At 41.6% G+C, this 25,803-nt stretch overlaps 1 protein-coding gene across 8 annotated transcripts in view; it reads left to right on the forward strand.

The window, feature by feature from the left end:
- The first annotated feature begins 68 nt into the window (after window positions 1-68).
- The window catches only part of PATJ (PATJ crumbs cell polarity complex component), a 152,460-nt gene continuing 126,725 nt past the window's right edge, over window positions 69-25,803 (forward strand). For 4 of the 8 annotated variants that reach the window (XM_040565855.1, XM_040565861.1, XM_040565859.1 and 1 more), the window contains exons 1-13: window positions 2,941-3,066; window positions 7,160-7,326; window positions 8,390-8,445; window positions 8,528-8,694; window positions 9,717-9,908; window positions 11,245-11,384; window positions 13,168-13,366; window positions 15,035-15,163; window positions 16,657-16,869; window positions 20,187-20,289; window positions 22,043-22,131; window positions 23,218-23,356; window positions 23,663-23,797. In XM_040565855.1, coding sequence (XP_040421789.1) covers window positions 8,424-8,445; window positions 8,528-8,694; window positions 9,717-9,908; window positions 11,245-11,384; window positions 13,168-13,366; window positions 15,035-15,163; window positions 16,657-16,869; window positions 20,187-20,289; window positions 22,043-22,131; window positions 23,218-23,356; window positions 23,663-23,797 — 1,528 coding nt within the window. In that variant the 5' untranslated portion in view covers window positions 2,941-3,066; window positions 7,160-7,326; window positions 8,390-8,423. Of the gene's footprint in view, window positions 410-2,936; window positions 3,067-3,468; window positions 3,687-7,159; window positions 7,327-8,389; window positions 8,446-8,527; window positions 8,695-9,716; window positions 9,909-11,244; window positions 11,385-13,167; window positions 13,367-15,034; window positions 15,164-16,656; window positions 16,870-20,186; window positions 20,290-22,042; window positions 22,132-23,217; window positions 23,357-23,662; window positions 23,798-25,803 lie in introns of those variants that run through there. The other 4 variants (XM_040565857.1, XM_040565858.1, XM_040565856.1 and 1 more) reach the window with 4 other exon arrangements.

The following is a 25,803-nucleotide window of genomic DNA, read 5'->3' on the forward strand; positions in this document are numbered from 1 at the left end:
GCGAGCAGCCCTCAGGATGCCGCAGGTGCCGCTTTTATTTATTTATTTATTTATTTATTTATTTGGCTCTTTCAGGGGTTGACCTCAGCAAATATGGCTCCTGAGGCAGCTCGGGGCGGCGGTGAGGGCACAGCGTGCCCCTACCCAAGATGGCGCCCGTGCAGCCCTGCTGGGCTGGTACCCTGAACAAAGATGGCCGCCGGCGAGGACGGCGCCTACCTGCCCTTACCCAAGATGTCGGCCCCGCCTCAGCGGGGCGGTGCGGGGAGACATGGGGCGGTGAAGGTCCGTGAGGGGAGCCGGGGCTGCTCTCTGGGGGCGTCCTCCACTCCGGGAGTCGCCTGGAAAAGGCTGGCGAGGGCTGGGCTCGGCCGGGTGAGAGCGGCGTGGGCAGGCGGCTGGAGGACGAGTACGGGGCCGGGGTGCGATCACCGGCGTGAGGGCCGGGTATGGCAGGCCTAACCTCCCACCTGGTGCCCGGGAGCGTCCCGGACGCTGTCCTGGGAGCTGTGGGTGCTTCGAGAGTGTCAGAGAAAATTCCTCAAGGTGTGAGGTAAAGCGGCTGGCCTGTGCCCGCCTGTCTCTGCCAGGCCCGGCTAGGAGAGCCCTTGAGCCAGCCTGTGTTTTCATGTGAAATTGTGATTGTATACTGTTAGAGTACTTTCACTTTCTTCTCTTTTCTTTTTCTCTACTTTTTCTTTCTCTCTCTCTCTTTTTTTTTTTTTTTTTTGAAATATGTGCAAAATACCTGGAGCAGGAGAGCTTTATCTTCATCAGTGTTTGCTCCTTGTAAGGTATTTTGTGGTGATTACCAACCTTTGTTTTTTCTCACTTTTTTAAAGGTTATTCCATATTTTTCTAGTGCTTGTTTCTGAAAGCATCAGTTTTCAGCTGTGAGCTGCTGGGGATCGCAGACTGTTTGAGATGAAGAGACCGTTCAGTGGTGAACGAATTTGGGAAAGGCAGCACTACTGTCAGAAGTTTTCATCTGCTCTAGAAGCATTTCCTGAAAACCAAATGGGGACCTAGAAACTTTAAAAGATTGGAAACAACTCCCAGGTGGTATTTAAGAGAATGTCATTATTAACCAGCCTTTCCTAAAGTCTTCTGGTTTCACCAGTGATTATTTTTGTGGATGAATGGTGACTTATGTATGAGTCTGTCAGTACCAATGAAAGGTCTGTTATGGCCCCAGGTGCTCAAAGAATCAGTAAAAATGTTGATTTAAAATATATGGATGTCTGACAAAGATCTCAGCAATATTTCACATCACTGGCTGTCTAACAGCTTTTGGGAGATTTGTGTAAACTAAATTGGCAGTCTAGAATTCAGCAGATAAAGTATGCAAATGAAAATTGACATTCCTTTCAGCAATTGGAAAAGAAAGGCCAGGGACAGAGTGCACTCTATAATGAACTCAGCCCTCCGAGAGATCGAGACTGAGGTGCACTGATGAGAAAAGTGCTTTGCTCTTTTGTCTACGTTGTATATCTTGGATGGATAAATACCCCACTTGCTGTTCATCACTGTCAAAAACATTGTCACTTCTCACAAGCACTACATTAATTAAAATTGAGAGTAAGGACTGGGAAGTTCGGCATTTGGAATCTTTTTTTTTTAAGAATGAAATGATATGTCCTTAGCATGTTATATGCTTTAGTGCAACTGCTATTGTTTTTTTTTTTTTTTTTTGGGGGGGGGCATTAGGAAGAAGGGAAGTTGTTTCCTAGTTAGGAGGTGAAAATTAATTTCAGTACCTTTTGTACTGCGTATCCCATGCAACCAGCAGGGTTGTGTGAGATTTGTTCCATGTGAGCTACTGGAAGTGGGTAGCAAAATAAAAAGTATTTTTGGGGGGATTTCTTTTGATATTTTTGGTGTTTATATGTGTGTATATAAAACAAATATTACATAAAATAACTGAAACAGACTAACGTACACTAGTCAGAGGTGGAGAGCAGCCGCAGTCCCCTTTAACTTCAGTGAGTGGTGCACGTTCAGGATTTTGAGACTGGCGGTACAAAAACCTCTTTTGCTTTTATCGCCTTCCATCTTACTGCCTCTGCAGGGACTCAAGCCGCTGCTGCCGCACACAAAGCCATCGCCACCACCTCTCCGTAGCCACAGGTAACAGTGTGGCTCGGAGCGCTGTTGGAGCAGTTCTGGTTGTGGTGAATGTGGTGATAGGCAGTTGTGTTCTGCTGCTTTGGTGCTCCCCAGGGGAAGTGTCACAACTGCTAAACTCCATCCAAGTCCCGGTCCTCCCGAGGCTTTTGCCTTCTCTGTCAGTGGAAGTGGCAGTGCCCGTACTGCTGAGGCCGAGCAGAGCTCGCTTCCTCTCTGCAGGAGATAACGGATAACGGCTCAGAACAACTCTGGTGCACAGCAGACAGCCTTAATTCATGTTTGGGTGCTGATTTACTGCAAATAAGCACAAATAAAGTTGTTTTTTTTACAAGTTTTACACCTACATTTTACTCTCATTGGGGAGTTTGGTGGCTGGGTTGACAGCTGTGCCACACAGGCTGTGACACAAACACTGCCAGGTCAGGATTACCTGAAAGCTTCCTTGCCTCTTAAGCCGTGCGTGTCACAGGGTGGCCACCTCTAATCTCCGCGACCAGACCGAAGGTCACATCTCCATGAGTAACACCCCAGCCCAGGGCCTTTCCCCTCAGGCCCCGATCCTGCACTCCACGTCCCCGCTGCCAGCGCTGCGAAATCAGCCCCTCAGCGCCGTGTCCCCCCCGCTGGATGCCCCCAGGTGCCCGCAGCTCGACGACACCCGCTCAGCCCCACAACCCCCAGGGTTCACCCCCGAGCTGAGGGAGGCTGCGGGCTGAGGGGACGCCAGCGAAGCTTCTCCCCCCCCACCCCACGGCCGCCGGCTCCGGGCCGCCCCCGGCGCGGCGCGGCGCGGCCCGTCCGTCCCCCGGGAGGCCGGCTCTCCCGCCGCGCCGCCCCGGCTTCCGTTGCCGCAGGTGAGCCGCCTTCGTCCCCCCCGCTTCCCTTTTCCGCCCAGGTGAGAGCCGGCGGCAGCCATCATCGCTCCGGCCCCGGCCGCAGGTACCGGCGGGCGGCGGGGCCCCGGCGCTGAGCGGCTGCGGGGGGCTGAGGGGAGGCCCCGAGGGGTGGGAGGGAAGGGGGGCGCCTCCCCGAGCGGCGACAGCCGGCTTTGGGGGCGCAGCCCCCGCCCCACAGCCGCCCTGTGCGGGTGTTGTCTTCAAGGGGAGCGTGTGGAGCCCCCTCTGGGTGTTGTTCCTTAGGGGCTGGTTGATGGGCAAGCGGCTCTTTGGCGTGCCTCGCAGGGTTGGAAGCTCAGGAATCGAGCTGCTGCCAGGTTTAGGAGCGCTCCTCCACCATGAAGGGGGCTGCTAGGCGGGTGCGCTGTCGTCATCATAACTTTAGGACTTGGTGGCTAACGTGAGCAGGGCAGGACGCCGTGCGCGTCTCGGAAGCAAGTCTCCCACAGGTTTTGTGAGAAGAGGTTTCCGAGTGGAGACCACCTGCTGCTCCTCTGAGAGAGGCTTCGGTGTGAGCACAGCCTCCTATCAGACATCAGAGAGCCCACAGCGCTCCCCTCCAGGCTCCAGCCCGCAGGAATTCAGGTTCTGCTTGTTGGAAGTTAGCATGCCTTCAGAGTGAGTAAGGCTGCTCTCGATCAGTGTGGAGACTGGTAATCACAGGTACAGGGGGTTCTTCTGCTTTCCTCATCTCGCAGACACTAATGGTATGCTGCAGCACACTCAGTTGGTCCCCGGAGTAGATTTTTGGATGTTTAACAATGTTTAGCTTTGACCTGGTTTCCCCTGGAGATGTATGGTGCATTTTTATTTAGGTACTCACAGCGCTGTTCAATTGTTTCCTTCTTACAAGTGCCTGGAGCAGTCAGCACGCACGCTACAGCACTTTTGTAAAAACTGTAACACGACGCAGAACAGCAGTTTTTGGTGGTCTCATCTGAAAGGCGTGTACACGCTAGGCTTGGTTGGACTGAATTTTTCTGTGCGTTACTAGGGTGGAAAACCAAGTAGAACAGCAAAGTACATGCAAAATACTGTTGTTTTTAACAGTACATAGCTGCTCAATGTCTTGTAAATTGTATTATTTTTAATACCACAAGTCAGAAGTGATGCTGCATTAGGACCGTTTTAGGATTAAGATCACACTAACAAATGCTGTTTTCTTTTGCTTTCGCCTTTTAATAAATTTTAAGTGGTTTGGACTGAAGTTTTCCAAGTCAGAGAACTCTCCTGGAGTGATGAAGGAAAAACATGCGCCGTACCAGTCGCTCCTGGTAACAGGGCTAGGGGAAATTACAACTGCAGTAGTGCAGAAAGGTGACTTTGGATGGGGAAGTACCCTTGGCTGTTCCCACAGCAGCCTGCTCAGCTGGCCCTGTTAGCAGCCTTTGGAAAACAGCAGCAGTTAGCAGTTGCACAGTGAGGACTTGCAGCATTTAATGTCCCAAATGGCTGTACCACCACTGAGCGGGGAGAGCCACGGTCGAGGCAGGGCTTTCCCTACGAGCGTGGCTCTTGGAAGGGTACAGGTTTTTGGAGGTCGAGTTGAAGGACGCAGGGCACAAGCAGTTGTAGTTAGGGCAAGGGGGTGCATGTGCAGAAGAAACTGCTGGCTAAACCATGCCCTCCTCCCAATCCCGGCAGAAACCCCCTTATTTTTGTCTTTCAGCAGCTCTTCGCGGAGGGTGAGTGCTTGTCAAGGCCGCTGCCAGAGGTGTCGTGTTCCTCCCTGGGTCTGGGACGTGCTGGGGATGAGCACCCCGTGTCTCATGCAAGTGGCAGGCGGCTGGGGGGCCATGGCAATAGAAGACTTAAACCTTTCAGCTCTTCTGATGACCTCTGCTGGCATCAGCATGGGGGAATTCCTGTTTTCTTAGTCTGCTTTTGAAGAAGATCCAAGTCTTAGGATCTCATACAAAACCTTATGAAACTTTCCCGCTCCCTATGATGCGTTGAGTTCAGCTCTTCAAAAGTGAAGACAGTAAAAACCCAGATGCATGCTGTGCTGAAGTGTTTTGTTTGTTTTGTTTTTTCCTGGTATTGGAAAACATTACGCTTCCTGAAATTCATGATTTTCACAATGATTTTACGATTATATTGAGAGTTGGGACATGAATTTTGAACTTTGAGGTTTGCAGTTTTGTCTACCAATAGGATAATTAAGTGGCTGTAGAAATCGGAGGATGGAGCTAAGGAAATTGAACGCAGAGTGGGGGAACTGCTTCTAACGAGACAAGCCGTAGTGTTTTGGGATCGCCCTTCAAAATTATCGTCTAAGAATGGACCTCCTAATTTAGCAACAGTCTGCTGACACCCTGCTCAGACTCGAGCATCAGTGTTTGGAAATGGATTAAGGATAACCTATTTGGGTCCCCAAACATAAACAGATTGCTGGTATATGGAGTTGTGTGTTTCCCTGGAGTCCAAAAGCCAGTCATAGGGACTTGTCCTCAATTATATGATACTTGAAAACTTGAAGTTAGTTTACATTCTCAGGGGTGCCCTCACACCAGAAGGAGCTGTCTACTTTAAAATAAAACACAGTTTTTTTCTCCTACTCTTTTTGTGAAAGATCGGAGAACAAAGAAACACTGGGGGTGGTTTTAATGTACTGCACAAAAATTAAATCATTAAAACCATTGCAAGCTGGCTGGAAGCCAGGTGTGATCACGAGGAATCCCGAAGTGCTGTGTAAACTTTCACTTTTATACGAACTGTACCTGAGGTCCACTCCAGCATCTGCTGGAGCAGAGAGGTCTCCAGTGGCTCTTGGCAGCACTTTGGAACAGCTCGAGCAGGAAGCTGAGGATTTCTTTAATTTATTTATTTTTTCTTCACCTCCTTCTCCAGGGGACTTCTGCATGTTAGATGGAGCCTAGATGTCCTACCTACATTTTTCTGCTCTTAATTTTTCTTTCTTGGATCTGTACCCATTGTCATAATTGCTATTGTTACAGCCGCCGTAATGGAAAAAAGATTCATCTTGGAGACTGTCAGCGCGGCTCTTTGAGGCTGCTTTTGAGTGACGCAGGCTATTGCTCGCGGTGCGGTTTGCCAGTGCAGCTGAGCTGCTGCAGCCGCTAGCTGCTGCTGCAAGGTGTGGTCCCGGCCCCATCCCGCGTGCTGCTGCTGGCACTCGAGCCCTAACTGGGCAGAAAGCTCACCCCACCAAAACGGGAAGGGGTTTTTGTGTGCTCAGCTCCCCGTTCCAGTTCGCTGTGGGATCAGATGAATGAGTGAGTGCAAGCCCAGATGGAAGGGAAGAGGAACAAAACGTGTGAAAGATGGCTGGAGAGCTGGACCAGCCTCTTGGCTCCAGCTCTTAGACGTGCAGAGTGCTGTCAGGTTGTCATTATTTCCTGCCATACTGGATTTCTTTTCTGGGTTTAATCTTTCCTTCACCCTACTGCTGGTTTTAAGGTGTTTCAAGTCACTTTTCCTCGTAGGAGTTAATTTGCATCTCGTTCTGTCGAGGGTTTGCTTTGTTGTTTTAACTGCTGATGTGAAGTGGGAAAACAGGGAAGTTAAAGTGGGAAGAAAGAAAACATTTCTGTATTCCTGTTTTGTTAAGGCTCATGCCATATTTTTAGTCGAGGAGGTGAAGTTTTGTCTTTTCGGTTTAGATGAAGACTCAGGAATGTGCAAGGAAATGGTATTTTCGTCTGTTCTTCGGAATCAGATCTCAGCCCAGAATCAAAGGCTGCTGTGCTCTTAGAAGTGTTTTATTTCAAATGGAAAAGAAAATAAAGTTGCAGCCCTTACACGAGTTCAGATGCATTCCTGAAAATCTTTCAGGGGTCGGACGCTGCCTCAACCCTTGCTATGGGTTTGATTTTAAAATGACCTCCTAAATGTGTTAATAGTCTTGCAGAGCTGCTCATTTTGCTTGGCCCTGGGTGGAAACCATGCTAACCCACCAGGTTCTGCAGGAATTCCTACAGGAGCCAAAACTGTTTAGATACAGAGAAGTGTGCATAAATCAGACATTGTGGTTTCTGACATACTTCCTCTTTTTTCTCTTTTTTTGCATTAGGTAAATTGGCTTAACCTGACTCTTCAGGAGAAGAGAAGCTATAATAAGCTATAATACTGCTGCGTTTTCACCCGCTTATTTAATAGTCTCTTAAACATTGCAGTGTCCTCCCAGAACTCGAGACGTTTTCGGTTGGAGCGCAGACGGCGTCAGAGGCAGAGCTGAAAGGAGCAGAGGTTCTGCTGGGAGGGGGCCCCGGGATGCGCTTACCCTGGTGCTGCATTCAGGAGCATACGACCATTCCTGCCCTTGCATTGCAAGATTAACGAAGTAAATAGACCTCATTTTTTTTTACATATGGCTATTTTTGTTCCGGAGTATTTCCAAATTTATATTATTCTGAAGCTACGCAGTTATATACAGGGCAGAGCTGAAATTGGTAAATTGAGCTTTTAAATGGCTGACTTCTTTCAGAGGAGCTTGTACAAAGCGAGGAAATCTCGTTTCTCGTGTGTGTTTTGGTATAACTGCCTTGGTAGATTTCAGAATGACAAGTTCCACATCAATATAATAACACACAAGTGACAGCATGAATTTATCATCGCTGTTAATTGCAAGTCTGTTGTTTTTATACTGCCATCTAGGCCTCAGCCTCAGTTGGAGACCTGTTCTCTTTGGCACTGTACTGAGGGTGATAAAGGATGTTGTGTTCCTTCAAAGCCTGTCTTGTACGCAGGAAAGAGAAAGGCAAGCACGTGTAGGAGAAGGGAGCAGGTTTCTTTCACCTGTTTGGCACCAGAGCTGTGATTAAGTTGTTGGACAAGGGATTGATTTGGCCAGTTTGGGACCTTAATGCTGTGCTGTCTTGTGAGGGGGGTGAACCTCATCACTGTTTTATAGGAAGATACAAGGTTTCACCTATATTGCCGTATGGCAGGGCTGAGCTCTTGTGATAAGAACACCGTCTACAAATAATTAAAGTAATTGCGGGAAAAGTACATATTAAATAATAGGAAGATTTTAAGTATATGTGTGTTTGAAAAGATCACAACTATCACAACTTTAATGCCCACATTCAAATTAATTTGGTTGAACGCAGCTGCCTTTCAGTTTCTGTGGCAAATATGTGTTTTTATAACCTGCATTATTCCTCATATTTGGAAGAGTTGTTCTTCTTGTGTGTGAAAGAAAAAACACACAGAACAAGGACAATTTTCTGGATGTGATGGGGCTGCTGTGCAACAGGCTATATTGAGAAGGGAATATTAGTGGTTTTTTATGAATTTAGTTATAGTTAACTTAGTATTTTATTAGCGCATTTATTGATGGTGTACCTTTTAGCATTCTGCTCAAAGATATAATTTATTCCTTTATTTTTTAAAACCTCATCTAGGTCTTTCTGAGTAATTCCAAAAATACTATCCAACATGCCTGAAAATCCGGCTGCAGGTACGTAGTCTGAAAGTGATTACTTCTGTTAAGCAGTGAGAAATGAAGCTCCATTCCTGACTTGTACTACTTTGTGGTGCAGATAAACAGCAGGTGCTGCAGATCCTTGATCGTCTGCAAGCAAAACTGCGTGAGAAACGAGATGCCCAGCATAATGAAAACCTGACTGTTTTGCGTAACACACTCAGGAGCCCTTTGTTTAACCAGATACTGACCCTCCAGCAATCCATCAAGCAACTGAAGGAGCAAGTGAGTGTAAAATTACAATTGTTGATGTGATGATAACAATGCTGCGCTTGGAACTTAGAACAGGGTATGTAGGCATGTGTTAATGAGGACGCTCATTAATAAGCTGTGACTTGGTATGAGTGAATGTTGGCCTTTTTCTTTTCTTGTCAAGCTGGTATCTGCGCAGTCACTACTGAAATGATAAGTGGTCTTGCAACAAACCAGTCATGGGGCAGAACACTTTGAAAGGGACGCAGAAGAGTCAGGCACTGAGAACCACATCAGTCTGAGAAAAGCTTCTGCAAAAGACATCAGCTCTAGTACTTTGATATCTGAACACAGTTGGAACTAGGACTCACTGCTTTTCCCAGAAGCTAAATGCTGTTTATGAGCTGACTGGCAGCATCTTTTCTCCCTTAAAAGACACCATCACTTAGCTCCTGCTGACTTGCACAACAATGGTTACCCTACACTGGGAAATAAAATCTAGAAAATCACCCTGAAGATTTGCCAAGCTCCGATACAGACAAACCCAAGCTAGATTTGAAGTGAGTTAGCTCCGGCAGTGGAATGGACTTGTGTGGATTGGTTTATAATGCCAGTTGACACTTAGATCTTGGACGTGGGTGTCGATGACAACTGTACACAAAGAGTTTTCATCCCATAGCTTGCTAAGCCATTATCTGTCAAGACTAGAAATTGAACTGCAAATTGTAGCAATGGTAGCACGTTAAACTGTAGGTAGTTGTGCCCTAGGACAACAAAGCACAGACTAGACATTTGGCTCCTCTGTGGCTAAGCGACTCTTAAAATTTTGGATACTTGTGCGAAAATTGGCCAGGTTTGCCCTGACAGTTGCACCAGTGTTTGAGCGCCTCTTTAATATTTGGTGCTTTTGTGTGTCTTGTTTCTGGAATGTCATGGTGAAGAGAGAAACTTGATATGGTAGCTTGCTTCTTTGGCAGTCTTCATACAAGAGGGAAGTGTAGAAATCCTTGTTTATGTTTTAGTAGTTTTACTACACCTTTGTTCATTTTCAACAGCTCAATTATATGCCTCCTGACTGGTCAGTAGATTTTGATTTTACCAAGAGAGGACTACTAGTGTTTGCTGACAAATCAGTTGCTGCTGGAAGCGTGTGTATGCCTCGCAGTTCACCTGAACCCAGAGCATCTACCTTCATTCCCAACCTGGGAGTTAATGAATTTAACGCAATCATCCAACAGATGGCAAAGGTAAGGCTCTCAGGTTCGGTGAACCAAACTTGAATGTCAAACCTTTTCTTGCATGCTTTTTTTTTAAAAAAACTTTTTCAAACAAACATGTTTGTTTTGTATCTTGGAGTATGATGCCACCTAAGCCACTAAGAGAGCAGAGTTACTGAGGATCAGTTTTCCCTGTGAAAGATAAGTAATATGGAAAGTATTTTCTTTGCCTTTTTTTTTTTTTTATTTTCTACCAAGCACACTGATGTAGAAATGAAATGTCAGTTGCCAGAAAACTTTTTTTTTTTGGTATTTGTTGACACTTAATTGAAAATGGATGTTTTCTGCAGAAACTTGTTTTGATGGAAAGACACTTTTATCAAGTACATTTTGAATTGGAAATGTACCAGCTTTGTTGATATACGAACAGTGCAAATGATTAAAAGAGCTGGCATGTAATATTTTATTTAACTCTTCTTTTAATATGTCTTAACTTTGCCAGCCAGATGCTGATTTCATTAACGTGATATAGCATGTACCAGATGCTTATGGAAGTTGTACAGGTGCAGACATCCACCCATGTGCAATTGGCGTTTATACCATGAATGCATTGTTCTGTATTACTTTGAACCATTAATTTAATTGGTTGGTTGTGCCTTTCTATATTAAGTAACTGTTGCTAATTGACTACCTTAATGTAGCTGTAATATTTTGAGCATAACTCTTCTCGTTAGTGTGTCATTAACTCATCTGATAAAAGATTTAACAGTAAAGGCTGCACATTATTTTGGATAAAACAGCTGTGATAGAAGCGCTTTCTCTAAGTAATACTTCCCAGTAAACAACCCCAGAAATTCAGTGTTGGAGCCGAGAAGCAGGCAGTTGCAAAAACAAACTTTCTGGCATTCAGTGTGAGGTTGCAGGAACGGGAAGGAAATTAATTTCTTTATTTAAAAGCTGCAGTCTTTTGAACATGCACCTAAAAATCAGCATTAAAAGCAAAAGGAGCCAAAAGACAAGTAATTTAGTTTAGCTATGCAGCATTTCCAGAAACCCCAAATATATTGCTCTAGACAGCACTTCGTTCATAGTTTTCATCCAGTTTGGAATTCATCTCATAATGTGAATGAAGTGTGAAAGCAGCTCTTAAATTCCCTGAGGTTTCAGAACCTCAGAGTGCTTGCATAGCCAATACTCTGTTATATTAAAAATAATAAATGGAGGAGCTTTTATAGAAATAACATATTCAGTATTTTGCCTTTGTTTAGTCTTAGGAGGAGAGTAATTCTCCCGGTGTTCATAAATTTTGAAGTAGCTCATTCTATTGCATTAAAAATTAGTAAATCAATGTTTTCTCTTTTACTAGGGGAGACAAATAGAATCGATAAAGATTGAAAAGCCTTCTGTTGGAGGTCTTGGATTTAGTGTGGTTGCCCTTAAAAATCACAGCTTGGGAGAAGTTGGTATCTTTGTCAAGGAAGTCCAGCCAGGAAGCATAGCTGACAGGTGAGATCTTTATAATTGTATCGGAAAATTGCAGCAATTCCGTGACAGGAAAAGTCATGATTTCCGCATTGAAAACTCTGTCAGGCTAACATGTTTGTCTGGGTTTTCTGGTGGGATGTTTTGGTGGTGGTGGTATCTTGAGTTCTGGCTTTTCAACTAAACGGACTCGTTCTGAGGATCAGATTTTCAGATGAGTTTCAAATATCCAAGCTGTTCACAAATGGAATTTCCAGAAATCATGACTCACTTAAGAGAATCTTGAGTACTGATTGAAAAACAAAGACAACTCAGAAAAGAATACAAGGAAAATAAAAATTAGCCTCTGTTTGAATATTTATCCATTGTGTCCCTGCAAGATTTTTTCCCCTTGTTTCTTTATTTATGTGCCTATGACAATGCTCTATTTATAGTTGGGTTTACTGTTTGTTTCCTGTGTAAATTTAGATCCAGTCCTCCCAACAGATCCCTGCACAGATGTCATCATTGAATCAAGGCTTCAGGCAGTTTTTTCCCCGTATTGTCTGTGGGTTTTCACCCAACAACAAAAGACAGAGCAATCATTTAAAAATAAAATGTGATTGTAAAACCACAAGAGTTGGCATGAGACAAATGCAGAGCTTGGAATTATGTTTAAAGAAAATGTGTCTAGATTTCAAGTCATTGGTGTCACTTTTTAAATAACACATGTCAGGAAGTGCCAACACAGGATGACAAAAAGAGTGGGGAGAGGTTGGAATGATAATGGCGATGGGCCCACAGAGAACACACCAGAGAACACTTAAAGAGAAGCATATTAGGCTCTTTCAAAGTGGAGACAGATGGACTGATCCGGATGTCAAAGGAGGGTGAATATCTCACTTTAGGATTTGATGACCTGCTGCTCACTTTCTTTGATGAGAGAATCTAAAATATGGCTAATGCCTGAAGAAAGAGATTTCAGGAAAACATCTTAAATATCGCATGATAAAAATGAAATGTAGAATGCATTAGTGGAGATGTACAGCTATATTGTTTGGGAGTTTTTATAAATTTCCTCAGCATGCGTCGCATTTTGCTTCTGAGACAGGATCTCCTGGAGACTTTTTTGGATTCCTACAGAGCTTTGAAGGCAGTGTCTGTCTATGTAACAGTTTGGTCTCATGCTCAGAATGAATATTGAACAAAGCAGATGAGTGATAGTTTCTCCCTTGTCACAAATCTAAATTCATCACTAGGATGAATTAACTATGAGATCTATGTTATCTTAAGGTATAATATAAATTGAACTGTGTATTGCCTGAAGAAAGTTTGATGTCTGAGGTTTGATGATATAAATTTTGAGTGAAGTGTGTGTGCAGCTTGACCATCTTTAGATCAGTTGATGATACGAAACAATATTGTAGCCTGAGTTTTGGGTACTTGGAGGTGATGTCACGTAGTGCTAAAAACAATTGAAGACTAGTTCCTAGTTGACTGTATAACTACAAAAATGTTTTTTTCTTGTCCTATAATTCAATATAATCAAGAAGGAACGAGGGAATTTCATTGAATTTGAATAGTGGAAGGAAGAAATTGAGTAAACACAAACTGTGATAAAGTTGGAACAAAACTTGGTTGGGCAGTTCAGTACAATGTGCGCTGCATGTAATTTGTAAGGTGGTGAAGACAGTCTAATGAGCAGATTTCTTTTGTATAAATCATTTAACCTTGCGTAACTATTTTGCATGTTCGTGTTTAAATTACCCAAGCCTGTTATGAAGTCACTATGCTGCATTTTAAAAATTTCTTTTAATGTTTTGTTAAGGGATCAAAGACTAAAGGAAAATGACCACATACTGGCCATTAATTGCACCCCATTGGATCAGAACATTTCCCATCAGCACGCTATTGCACTCCTCCAGCAAGCCACAGGATCTTTACATCTGGTTGTTGCTAGGGAGCCAGTTCAAGGAAACAGCAGAACTTCGTCTCTCTTATTAAGTGATATAAATCCACCTGAGACCGTGAGTGTTGTAATGCTGTCAAAATCTGATTTTGAACTATGCTGGATACTTTTTTGTACTTGTAAGTGTTTGTATTAGCTAGCTTTATGTATAGGGATTTTTTTTAATCAGGTTTTATCTGCAGTGACATTTGATTTAGACTGATCATGCAGTAAGTATAATGCTTCCATTGCAAAGCTGCATGAAGTTGTTATAAAATAGATCCTGGGTTTTTATGGGCTAGCAGAAGCTTTAGTAAATCAACATATTCCTATCAGCAGGGTCTGTTCAGGGTAGGCTGGGTAAAGTGTTTTATGAGTATACCCAGCTGAAAACTACTTGTGCTCAGCAATTAAAGATGCTCTGATTACATCTTAAATGACTGTAAACATAACCTATCATGAGCACTGTTTGAAATATCCCAAGCAATTTAAACTTAAGCTACTCAAAACAAAAAGTCTTGCTTTCAAAAGCAAGTTTTCAAAAAAATAAGTAAAAAAAAAGAATCTGTTAACCACTCAATCCATGTTTATCAGTTGTTGGTTTTTAAACTGCAGATTTCATTCATTGTGAACCCTTTTGTTTTCTTTAACAAGGAGAGATTGTCACTCAGATGCAATAGGCTAGGGCTGAACTCGCATCTGTGTTCAAACCATGTGGTCCAGGTGGCTTCGCTGAATTTGGTTGAACTGCACACCTAAATTCAGGGTTTGCAATATTGGAATCTTAATTTATTATGCGAGTAGGTTTTGATGAAAATCTGGTTAAGAGCAGTGCTTTTCTTTATACTCAGTAATTATTTCCCTTATGATTATTACAGAGCTAGTGAAATCTGAAGGTTTTAGTGGATAATCAATATTGTTTATTGCTCTGAAAATTTTAAAGAATTAAACTTTAACTGCTTTTTCATTGAAAGATCTGCACTGAACAGACTAACAAAATAAAATACAAATATATATCTCTACAGGGGGTCTTTAAACTTCTTTTATGATATTTAACTGGCTTTGGCAAAGACTTTCAGTATGCTAATAAATCCTTTATTCACAGAAGACTTAAATCTGCCTACTTTGCTCCATTTTGGTTTCTATGAGATATTAATCTGACAGAAACATTGGCTGGGTTGGGGTTACTTAACAGCTTTGTTATTTTCAGATTGTCTTGTAGAACATAAGGTCATAGTACAGTGTAGCTTAGAAACATACTTCCAATTCAGTATGGCAAAATTTTATACTGCGCTATTAATTCAGCATGTACTGGTGGTGTTTAGAGTGTGTAAGTGACATAACAGATAGAAGAATTTGGGCAATGCTAAGTGAAAACTAGGCCAGTGCAAGCTTCCTGGCTGTTTTTCTCTGTTGTTTGCCTTAGTCTTGATTTCTGAAAAACTAGAAGGATAGTTTTCATTTTGGCAAGAAAATCTTAAAATCTCTTTTTCTTAGTCAAGCTTTTTCCTAGTATCCTGTTATGAAAGTAAAAGACAAAATGTATGTTTGAAAACAGATGAGAAATCCCACTGAGCCTTTATAAGGAAACGAAGCTGATGGAGCAAAATCCACCAGATCTTTAATATGTGGCAGAGAGAGAGAAAAAAACTTGCACTGATTAATTCTTGTCATTCCTGGTACAGGTGAAAGTGAGAAACATTAAAGATGGACTGAAATTAAAACCTCCTGTTTTTATTAATTGCAGATTCACTGGGGCCATGTTGAAGACGTTGAGCTGATTAACGATGGCTCGGGATTAGGCTTTGGAATTGTAGGAGGAAAGACGAGTGGTGTAGTTGTAAGAACGATTGTTCCTGGGGGATTAGCAGATCGGGTAATTTGTTATATTTTGTCACTTCTTGTTTGATTGTAAAGTATAATTAACTGCTTTTGACAGTCTTAAAATAAACTAATATACTTAAACAAAAGGAAGCCGATAGCATCAAAGGCTGAATCCCAATGTGTGCTTTATAAATAAATATGTTGAAGGTATGATTGAGGAAAAAGTCAGCACCTGATACGAATTAAGTTGTTTCTCAGACGCACTTTGGCTTTTAGAACATCGTTGAACATGCAGAAATTTTGAAAAGTTGTGGAACTTAATATTCAGCCCTTCTGATACTTTCAGCAAGACTTTTTGAAGTTTCTGATATCCTTTAAAGTTGTGCATGTTCTGTTTGCAACTTGCCTGCCGCTCTTTAAAGAATCATCACTACATTTCATTGCTGCTACATTTCAGGAGCAGAGCACATGCAATTGCATGCAGAGTTTGGATTTTTAATGTGAATTTGGTCGTAACAAGTTACTGCATCTGAGGTCTGGAACCCATGCAGACAAGATCCAGTAACATACAAAAGAGACAGGCTAAGGTACTTCCTCTAGTGAAGGATGGAAACAAAAACTGGAGATTCAGAGAGCTTTAATGGAAAATGTTGGCTCTTGCTTGACTGCCCCCCTCTGAACCTGTCATGTGTAAATGAGTATTTTTTAATTATTGTGTAACACCTGTTTTGCTGTAAGGAATAAAGTGTCTTGGCTACAAATGAAGCATATAAGTTAAGAACTCACCACATCATTCTTAGCTGAATGAGACATCATTAAGAACATGTGAAATAATGAGGGCATATATATGTTAAAATGGATGAATTTGTAAATGAGTTTGAGTCAGTCCTGGGAATAATTCCACTGTGATTGCTGTATAAATCAGTGCACCTAAGGTGGTAGGACTGTGCTGATCAATACCAGCTGAAGATTTGGTCCTATGAATGCTAGCTTATATTAGAAATGGTGATGTAGACCATGAATTATAATTATCAGGTTAAAAATGGTTTGTGTGTGTGGAGTCTTGTTACCTTCAGTGGAGTTTCTCGGAGTTGGAGCTAGGCATGTAAGAAAGTAATTGCCAGGTTAATATAGAAGTATTCTGGGAAACTAAGTAGTCCTAAATCAAAGTGCTGTGATTTTTATTCTAATCCCTATTCTATGTGGATTATTCTGTGAAAATTCAGTACACAACAGCCCACGAGATTCTAAAATGATGTCCTTTATTTTCTCCTGAATGAGAAAAGTAACCAGTTTCTTAGGAACAGTGCTTTTCAGCCTATGTATCTTAGTTTTGGAAAGGCTGATTTATCACTGTTTACTACTGTGGAAAAAACAGTGTTTAATTATGTGAACACTTATTTAATATGTTGTGGTAGTGGTCAATTTCACAGTATCCTCCTGCATTGGCTGTCAGGAAAATACCAGCCATTTTCAGTTTTGTAATGGAAAAGATTTTATTTACAGCCTGGAAAATTTTTTTTACAATGTTATTTGTGTTTCAAGGATGGGAGGCTCCGAACGGGAGATCACATCTTACAGATTGGAGGGACCAACGTGCAGGGAATGACCAGCGAACAAGTTGCACAAGTGCTGAGAAACTGTGGGAATTCTGTTAGGATGATAGTTGCAAGAGACCCCAAGTGTGAAATTACGGACAGTCCGCCAGCTCCTGTGAGCTGGCCCGTTAGTACGTTACCTCCCTTTCAGAATGGAAACGTAAGTATCTGATGTTTACTTATGGCGATTTTAAGTATGTTTGTGGCTTGTGATTAGAAGGGAGGAGAAAAGAGCAAGCTTGGCACTTCCAGGTGTGAAGACACTCATGCTTCTCCTCTTTTGAGTTCCCAGATATCATATGTGTGTATTTAAGTGATCATTATGTTAGGCCTGCTTTCTCTAATTTTCCCCTTTTTCTTATATGTTGTTAATACCTATAATTTTGGGATCAGAATGACCAGCTTTATAGAATTTATTTCAAAGTGGCTGATTTAATTACAAAGACCATGACCATTATCGATAAATGGCACTTCTAGTTCTCCTTCTTAGCTCGTTACATTTTTGCTAATCAATCATTTGTAAGTGGATTTAAAACCTGAATATGAATTTCCCTAGTCTGAAATCCAGAGTGCCATGGCCAAACCAGAATTATTCAGCACTATCATCTTTTTATGAAACATAAGTGTAATGTTTTCATAGTCTACACTACTGTCTGTGATAGGAAATATATCTAAAAAATTTGAAACTTGTTTTAGCAAATCTTAACATGGTCATATCAAAGTCTCTTGTTTTTGAAGTCATTCTTTTCAGTTTTGAGTAATTAAAATCAACAAATGCTACACTAAGTGTACAGTAGGTCTTGAAACATAAACAAAGCTGTGCTTGTGCGCCATCTGCTACTACTGTGCTGCTTAGATTTAGGTGTAGAATCTGAGTAGCCTTTTCTCTCTTATCTAGTCTCTTGAATATGAGTGAAGAGAGCTGCTTTTTTTTTTTTTTTTTTTTTTAAAACACCATCTTTAAATGTCAGACTAGCAGTCATTGTTACAAATTCACCTTCTTGCTTACTGGGCAGTCACTGTAAAGGCAGCCATCAGCTTTGGGAAGAGCACGTCTTGCATCTCTGATACACTATTGTGGCTGAAGCTGTCGTGAAAGTATTTGAGTCCTTCTCAAACTTATCAGAAGTGTAGTAGGAAACTTGAGTGGCAGAGAAATGAAAGAGAGGTAATCTACATAATTTAAGGTCAGAGTCTTAGAAGTGGGCTTGTTTAATAATCTGAACGTATTTATTAATTTACTGATGATTTTTATGGTCTACCTTTCAGTTTCTGTTAATTCACAATAGAACTTTCTCCTATTATCTAATTTCTCTCTTGTTTCTGAGTACTTTCACTAGCCGTGAGCTTTGAAATAGAAAAGATTTTCCATTTCTGTTTTACAAACCAGAAGAAAGGCTTTTTTTAATACATGATATGTTGTGCTTTTTTTTTTCCCTAGTTCTGTATTAAAATTTGATTTCCTTCTCCTGCAGGAGAGAGTAACTGAAACTACTAATGTCTGTGCATGGATAGGAGAAAACTGTTATCATCTATATTCTCAAAGATACTGAAGGCAATATTAGCAGCCTACCGGAGCTGATTGTATTTACCACTCTGCACTTTGATTTTCCAGATTACACTTCGATGTTTTGTGTTCTGCCAGTAACATGAGTTAGGGAAAATTTCTGTAGCACCAGAGCAATGACCATGAAGGACTTCTGATTGCCAAAACAGCAGGACTCTCAAGACTCTAGTTCCATTTCAGATGTTGCTGTAGGCTCATTTGCTGATTTGATTCCCTCTCCTAAAGATAAGGGACAGAGCACCAAAACTTATCTTCATCCCCATCAGTGTCTTATGGAGCAAGAGAGTTGGAAAGCAGTTAATAAGTTGGCTAGTGAAGGTGTGTGTGATAAGAAAGGAGATAGCAGTTTATTAACTTCAGTGAAAGGTGAAATACGTGCAGCTGTAACTTCGGCCTACTTTTAACACAGGTCCTTCCAGAGCTGACATTTGGCAAGTATTTGATTAAGTTTATTTTGTTCGTTCTCTTAAGAAATGGTTTCTGATTTCCAGGTCCATTTTTTGTTGTTAGCAATGGTACTGTCCCTATTGACTTCATCACTTTAACAGACCTGCCTATGATCATCTCCTTATGTTTGGTCCCATTGCACTGTAACTAGTCCTTGAAAACAAACAGTTTTATGTGTTTTAATTTGTCACTTGCAATCGCAGATCTATGCGCTTGAGTATTTTTCTCTTTGGTATCACCAATGTCTTTGGTGTGGCCTCTTCCTGTTTGAATGCTATCCTGCAGTTTTGATTTTCACTTGTCAGTGAAGAGTAGGACTTAAGCCAGCTCTGGAGGGGGCTTTCTCCATACCCTTCTCTACTGTAAGACCAAATCACATTCTAATCGTAGGTAGTGCCTCTTAGGGTTTTTTTGGTAACTGCAGTAAGCAGAGTGTTCAGAGAACAGATCATGTTATGTGCTTCTCTTTTTAAGTATTGTTTGTTATGAGAAGTCTTCTCATCAGTTCAACAACAAAGCATTTACAAATTAATATTCTCTTCAGTTAGGTCTTTAAAATAATTTTCAGTGAATGCAAATGAATATTTTGCTTCTCATTTCGTTTAGGTAGTTGGAGGCTTCTAGTGCTCTTTGCAGTTTGGTGGTGTTCAAATTGGAGTAAGATCAAATCAAACTTGTTAAACTGATGTGTGCAAGATTGACTTCTGGTATGGTTTTGTGGTTTAGGAAGTAGCATAAAAACCATGAATAAGCTCAGGCACCTACGTGGTCTCACATATTTGCACTTAAGTAGGCAGCTGCTGCTGCAGTAGAAATGTGACTGCTGCATACACACGTGAGTTCCTTCGTGTCAGGGTGTCAAACCTGTCTGCTTTGAGATCCCTTTCCTGCTGCCCCTCGCTTCCTTAGTAGGCAACGACAAGGAGAGACGAGCATCACTTTTTCTGACAGGAATGTGCGATGTGATAAGCCCGTGTATTTGTACCCGTTTTCTGGCTTCTTAACTGTCCAGCAGGAGCAGTGTGGGCAAGTGGATTCATGATGCTGTTTATCTGGACTAACACATGAAAGGGAGAGGTGAAATTTGGAGGGCACTCAGGATCTGTTGTCTTTTGGGATTGGCTGGGAAGTATGTTGTTACCAAATGGCAGTGGAATCCAAGGGGAAATGGCCTCTGCGCAGCGTAATAAAAACTTTTGTTTTCCATGAAATATGAATATGATACCTCTGACAGTTATGTGGAGAAAATAGTAGCCAAGAATTTTGAAAGCAATTGATGACTTTGGATGACACCATATTTTCAGAAAATCTCAGATGCATCTTCCTCGCAAATTTGATGCCTTCTGAAATAGGAAAATTGAAACCACTGCTTACTTACAAAGATCTTAACCTGCAATATTGTAGTGGTACCAAGAAATGATGAGAGATATATATATTTTAATTGTCTTGTGTTTTATTTATAGGATAATGCCAACCTTTTTGAGACCTATGATGTTGAACTTATAAAAAAGAATGGGCAAAGCCTGGGCATAACAATTGTTGGATATGCTGGCACATGTGATGTAGGTGAGTTCTGTGGCATTTAGTCAAGTCCAGGACAGAGGCTTTTCAAATACTCTTTATTCGCTACAGAGAAAACAGAGAGCACAGTATAACCTACAAACTCAGAAGATTTTTGAAGAACTTGCTTCAAAGTGAAATTGACCCTCAAAATGTTTTTAAAGAGTTGTAATTACGTTATAAAATGATTCTCACATGTAAAATGTGAATTTTACATACTTGTGCTGTTATTGTGCAAGACATTAAACTGTACCTGGTAGTTCTTGCACGTACAGACACTAACGTAGTCAGGTTCCTGCCTACACTGTTCCTTTATTTTGCCCTGTGGTACATAACATAATTCAGATGGAACGTTATAAGAAGAGTATCAAAACCAGTGTGTCACGTTCCCGGTTTGCAGCCAGTTTCAAATGGCATCGTTACAAAATAGCTCAATATGCACTTTCATTTATTTAATGAATTGTAGGTGCTAGAATGGAAATGATCAATCAGATTAAATAGTCCATCCCTCTGCCAGGCAGATGCAGAGAATCTCAGATGTGTGTGATGTGTATGCCGCCTTCACAAGGTGATTTACCTCTCTTTGGTGGATGACTGCTCCAGTCTCTAAACTCAGGGAACAGATGAAAATACCTGTGCTAGGATATTGGAACGTGGAATTATTTTTTTATTTTTTTTTTGTAAATCCACTTTAAATTAGAGCTGTTCACTCATCTTTCAATTACTGGTTCCACAAATGATACTATCTTCAGAATTGACTCACTAATGTGTGGTTTAAGACGAAGGGGTGTCGCTTTTTCTTCCTTCCCCTTCCTCATGGGACTCAAGAAGGTATCCTGGGAATGCGACACAGCTGGGGTTGCGTTGCTGCCCTCTTAATTCCCAGGAGATCCTGTTGGCTTGCCACTCAGGAATCTCGGTGTGGTGAGAACTGGGAAGTAGGTCAGGGAGGTGCATGTGTGAGGCAAAGAGAAAAGATGGCCTTGGAGCACCAGCAGAGGAGCTTCCTGAGCACGGACAAACCATGCTGGGCAGGTGTCTGAGTGTTCAGTGTTCCCAAAAGGATGGATGAAGTGTCAAGATTCGCTAGGATTAAAGATCACTGTTATTTATTTGGGGATGGGGAGGGGAGTGGTGGTGCTGGTGGTGGAAGGGAAGGGTTACTGTTTCAATTGATGATTGGTTTTACTGTTTGTTTTATTTCCTACTTAGAAGTTATAATTAATAATCAAACTTCAAACATGACAAAGGACAGCTTTCCTGATTGCCATGTTTCTCTTTTTTTTTTTTTAAATCCTTTTTCATTAAGATTTAAAGGACTAAATTCTTTAGCTAGAAGAGGATGATTGAAGTGTTGATCAAAGTACTTAAGCAAGTACTTTACTTTTAGCTTAGGTAGTCCTGTTGAAGTCAAATGCAGCATGGAATTCAGGTGATTGTGGCTTAAAGCTTTGTAAGCACAAGGATGAATCCATGGAGGAGGTGGCCTTTTGCGAGCCCCTTTAAAGAAAAATTACTGAGGTCAATGTATTATAGGTGCTGGTACCAGAGCTGGTTTTTTTTCCCATCAGAGATCCTCAGTTGTTCTGTGTCAAGCTGTGTAAAGTGGTAACATGCAAATGTCAGTTGTTTGCAGGATCATAACTGTGGATAAAAGTGTGTGAAAAATGCTGAAAGTAAAAAAAAAAAAAAACTTAATTAGAAAAGGAACAGGTTAGCTTAGTGACTTGTTTCTCTTCTCCATTTCCACCCGCAACAGAACCTTCAGGGATTTTTGTGAAAAACATAATTCCTGGTAGTGCTGCTGACCACAACGGCCAAATTCACGTTCATGACAAAATTGTTGCGGTAAGTAATTGGTGCTGTAAACATTCTGCTTATGTATTGTGGAACTGATAGTTCATTACGTGTCTCAGTATTAGAAGAACAACTTAGTAAAGACTTTCTAAAGTTAATTAAACTTTCTCCGCTTTGCAGAGGACAGAATTTGGTAATTCATATTTGTTTAGGTAGAATAGATGAAAAATCTTAGAGTTCTATTTGAATCATTACAGAAATTAGTCACTTTTTTTTTTGGTTTTGGTTAAAATACTGTTTTTTCTGTTCAAAGAAGTATTAAACAGTAGTTAACTATGAAAGAGGCGAGCATTTGGATTAAAATGTTTGAGTGGAGAATCTTGGCTTTTGGCCTAAAGTAAAGAAGAGAAGCATTAGCTTCTATTGAATTCAGTGGGACTTGAGGGTGGTTAAGATTTTGCAAGATGTGGCAGGCTGTTTATGGTCCTTAATTAGAGTGTAGCATAGTGTGGATACAATCAAAATATTAATAGTCACAATTTAGGTTTCAAAACCCAAGCTTTATATGTAGAAAAATTAAAAACCTTTGAATAGGAATGAATTGAATAATGGCCAATTTTGCATTCACAGTACAAACAGGAATGAACCGCACCATCTTTTTGTTTTAAGAAATAATATAGAGATAACATAAAAAGTAGTTTAAAATCATAGGTGCTGTGCTGGACCTTCCAAAGTCAGCTTCACCTTTATGAGAGCAAAATTTGATAAAACCTTCTGCTTTTATCTGCAGCTTTGCAGGAGAAACCCCTATTGATGTATGATCTAGCGGCGTGGGTAAACAGATTATTTTGGGTGTAAATTAAAACATCTGAGTTCATTTAAGAATTAGCCTATTCACTTTTTTACTTTTCTAATGATGGCCCATGAACACAGAAGTGACTGTTGTTTCCTTTTAAAATGCATTTTGAAAATTTTATCTGATTATTGAAATGTAAGAGATTTTAATAAGATTGGCTTGCAAATACTAATGTCTTGGGTGAATAGCCTTATAACTCCTGCACAAAATGTGGACATTGCTAATGATGTATGGTACAGCATAGGAATGTAACACGATTACTGTTATATGATATGATTTAGGTTGATGGAGTTAATATACAGGATTATACCAACCAAGAAGTGGTGGAGGCATTGCGTAACACAGGACAGGTTGTACGCCTTACCTTGCTTAGAAGGAAACCTTCTTCTACCATTTCTTCAGAAAGATGCTCAGATAAAGGTAATTCTCATTTTTTAGCCACCCCTTTGGTTTTTCAGTAATAAGTTTTATTTTCTGCTCCATTTACAATGACCTGATTTAATAATTAGGGCTAAATTTCGCGTGATCCTAGATTTCATAAGGGCATGCTGTAGAAGATGACACTTCATGAGGAATGAGAGAGAAACGAGGGCTGCTGGAAAACTGCATGCCAAACTCCTGCATAGCCAAAACAAGCAAACAAAAAAGCAGTTAGTGAGATGTTGTTACTACTTCCTATATTTTGCAACATCTGTCTGATTTATTTTTTCCCATCTATTTTCACAGTGCAGCCAACTGTTCCAGCCTTAGTATCCCCTGGAGCTGTAGGGACTGAAACTAGTGTGGACAGTAAGAATGAGGAAATCCAAAAACAGAAGGATAATTTTCAGACTGAAAAGAAGCAGAGCCTACATAAATCAGGTGGATAGAATATCTTGCAGCATCTCTTCTGATTCTTTGGAATTGCCTTTAATCCAGTGTGTATTTATATACATATACATTTGCAAGATTATATGCAGTGGTGTTGGAGCCCTTTCGGTACTCTGGAATGAATCTCATCAGCTCTGCAGAGCTGACTTCCTCCAGTTCACCAATTCTTTCTATCCCTCGTCCCTCTCTGCTGACGTGAGGTGTTCTGCCTGCAATTTTCTGTCGTCCTCCTCTGCTGTCAGGCCCCTGAACCAAATTACAAGGTGAACAGCATGGCAACGAAGCATTTCTCCTTCTGCCAGAAGTCAGAGTCAGCTTCTACCCTCTTGGGAATTCACATTTGCTTTGTGATTCAGTGTTGCCTCAGTCGTATCTTCCTTCTAGCCCTCGCAGATCTTAGGCTTCCACCTCTGCAGAGTCTTTTCAAAATATTCTTTTGGTTTCCTGTACATCATCTCTGATGCCCACTTGCTCCCTGTTCTGGCACTGCAGCAACTTGATCAGAACCCACCTCCTGAGCTTCTTGACCTGGCCTCCTGCTGCCTGTGGCCTGGGCTGCAGCAGCATCTCTCAGGAGATTTGACTGAGTAGGGCTTGCTGAAGGACTGCAGCAGCAGGGATGGGGAATCACATCTTGTGACATCTCCGTTCGTAAGTCATTTTCGATGAGGAGCATGAGTTTCAACCATGTACCAAGTGCCACATAACTGCCTCACTCCTTTTTGCTTATCCTGCTTGTAGCGCTGCTGGTCGCTGATATTTCCTGGAGTGCTGGAGAAGCAGGAAGCCTAGCACAAGTTATGTCCACCTCCTGTGAGATTTCCCACTTGGCAGTGAGCCTCTCCTTGCTGTCTGCTCGTTCTGAGACCCAACTGATTTATCTGGTAGTACCGATATTGTTGCGTTCTGCCTCCTCCCATGCTAGTGTTGGAAACTAGAGTTCAGTCTTTAGACATGCAATTTCTGGCTTGCTTGTCCCCACCTTTTTAGCTGAACTGGGAAGTTTCTGACTACGTACCTATGTAGGAGGATGAGAATCTCTGGTCTGGCAAAGGCATAATAAAACCTTATAGCTGGAATTGGAGGCCGGATAGGTGTTGAAATTAGGCATGCGTTTTTAGCAGTAAAAGGCAGTTGGGCGTAGCGACAGATCACAAAGGCATGGCTTGCTTTGGTTTTTAGCTGACTTGGGAATCAAGGCTGGAGGTCTTTCCAGAAGGCATACTTCAAATCCTCTACAGATTTCTGGCCTCATCTACAGGAACTTCTGGGTGAATTTCTACAGCTTGTGTTGAAGTCAGCATAAATTATCCGTATGCCTTGTTTCTTAGATATGTAGATGCAATAGAGGAGTCTAAATTATGGCTGTCAATGAATAACAATTTTGCTATGACTGTGGAAGATCTGTCAGTATTAAAGACAACCTGGAAATGAGAGAAATGTTAGCAGTTCCTATGCTCCATTCTGTTTTGCTTTTCTGTCCAAGCCTTATAACCAGACATCCTTTGTTGTGACTTCTGTGTGTTCCCAGAAATAGGAAGCCAAAACAGAGGTGACTGAGTAGCTAAGATTTAAGGTTATCAAAGCATTGTTTTAGCTGCGTGAGTGGAAAAGCATATATTGATTTGTGTTTATACTGGAGGAAAAACTTAAGGACTTAGAAGTAGGATGTATTTAGGGGCAAAAGAGCCAGGAGGACTTAGGCTCACTATGCCAGAGACTAGAAGAGGAACACACTGTCCTGTGTCACTTACCCAGTCTTTTTCTTGCTTCAAATACAGGGGAACTTTCTGTGCATAAAGTCTTTTCTTTTTCTACTGGAGTGAGCAGTATCTCTGTAGTCAGTTTCTGACGACTTGTGGTTGGGTTATCTTGTGTCACAGGCGGCAGATGTCTGCCCTGATGCAAAGAGAACTTTCGGAGGAATTTGTTACCTAATACCTTGCGCTGTGCAAATACGGTCTATCAATGCCAGGATCAGTTTATGTGGGGAACTG

Source organism: Cygnus olor, chromosome 8 (genome assembly GCF_009769625.2).
Source record: "Cygnus olor isolate bCygOlo1 chromosome 8, bCygOlo1.pri.v2, whole genome shotgun sequence".
In the NCBI taxonomy this organism is placed as follows: domain Eukaryota; kingdom Metazoa; phylum Chordata; class Aves; order Anseriformes; family Anatidae; genus Cygnus; species Cygnus olor.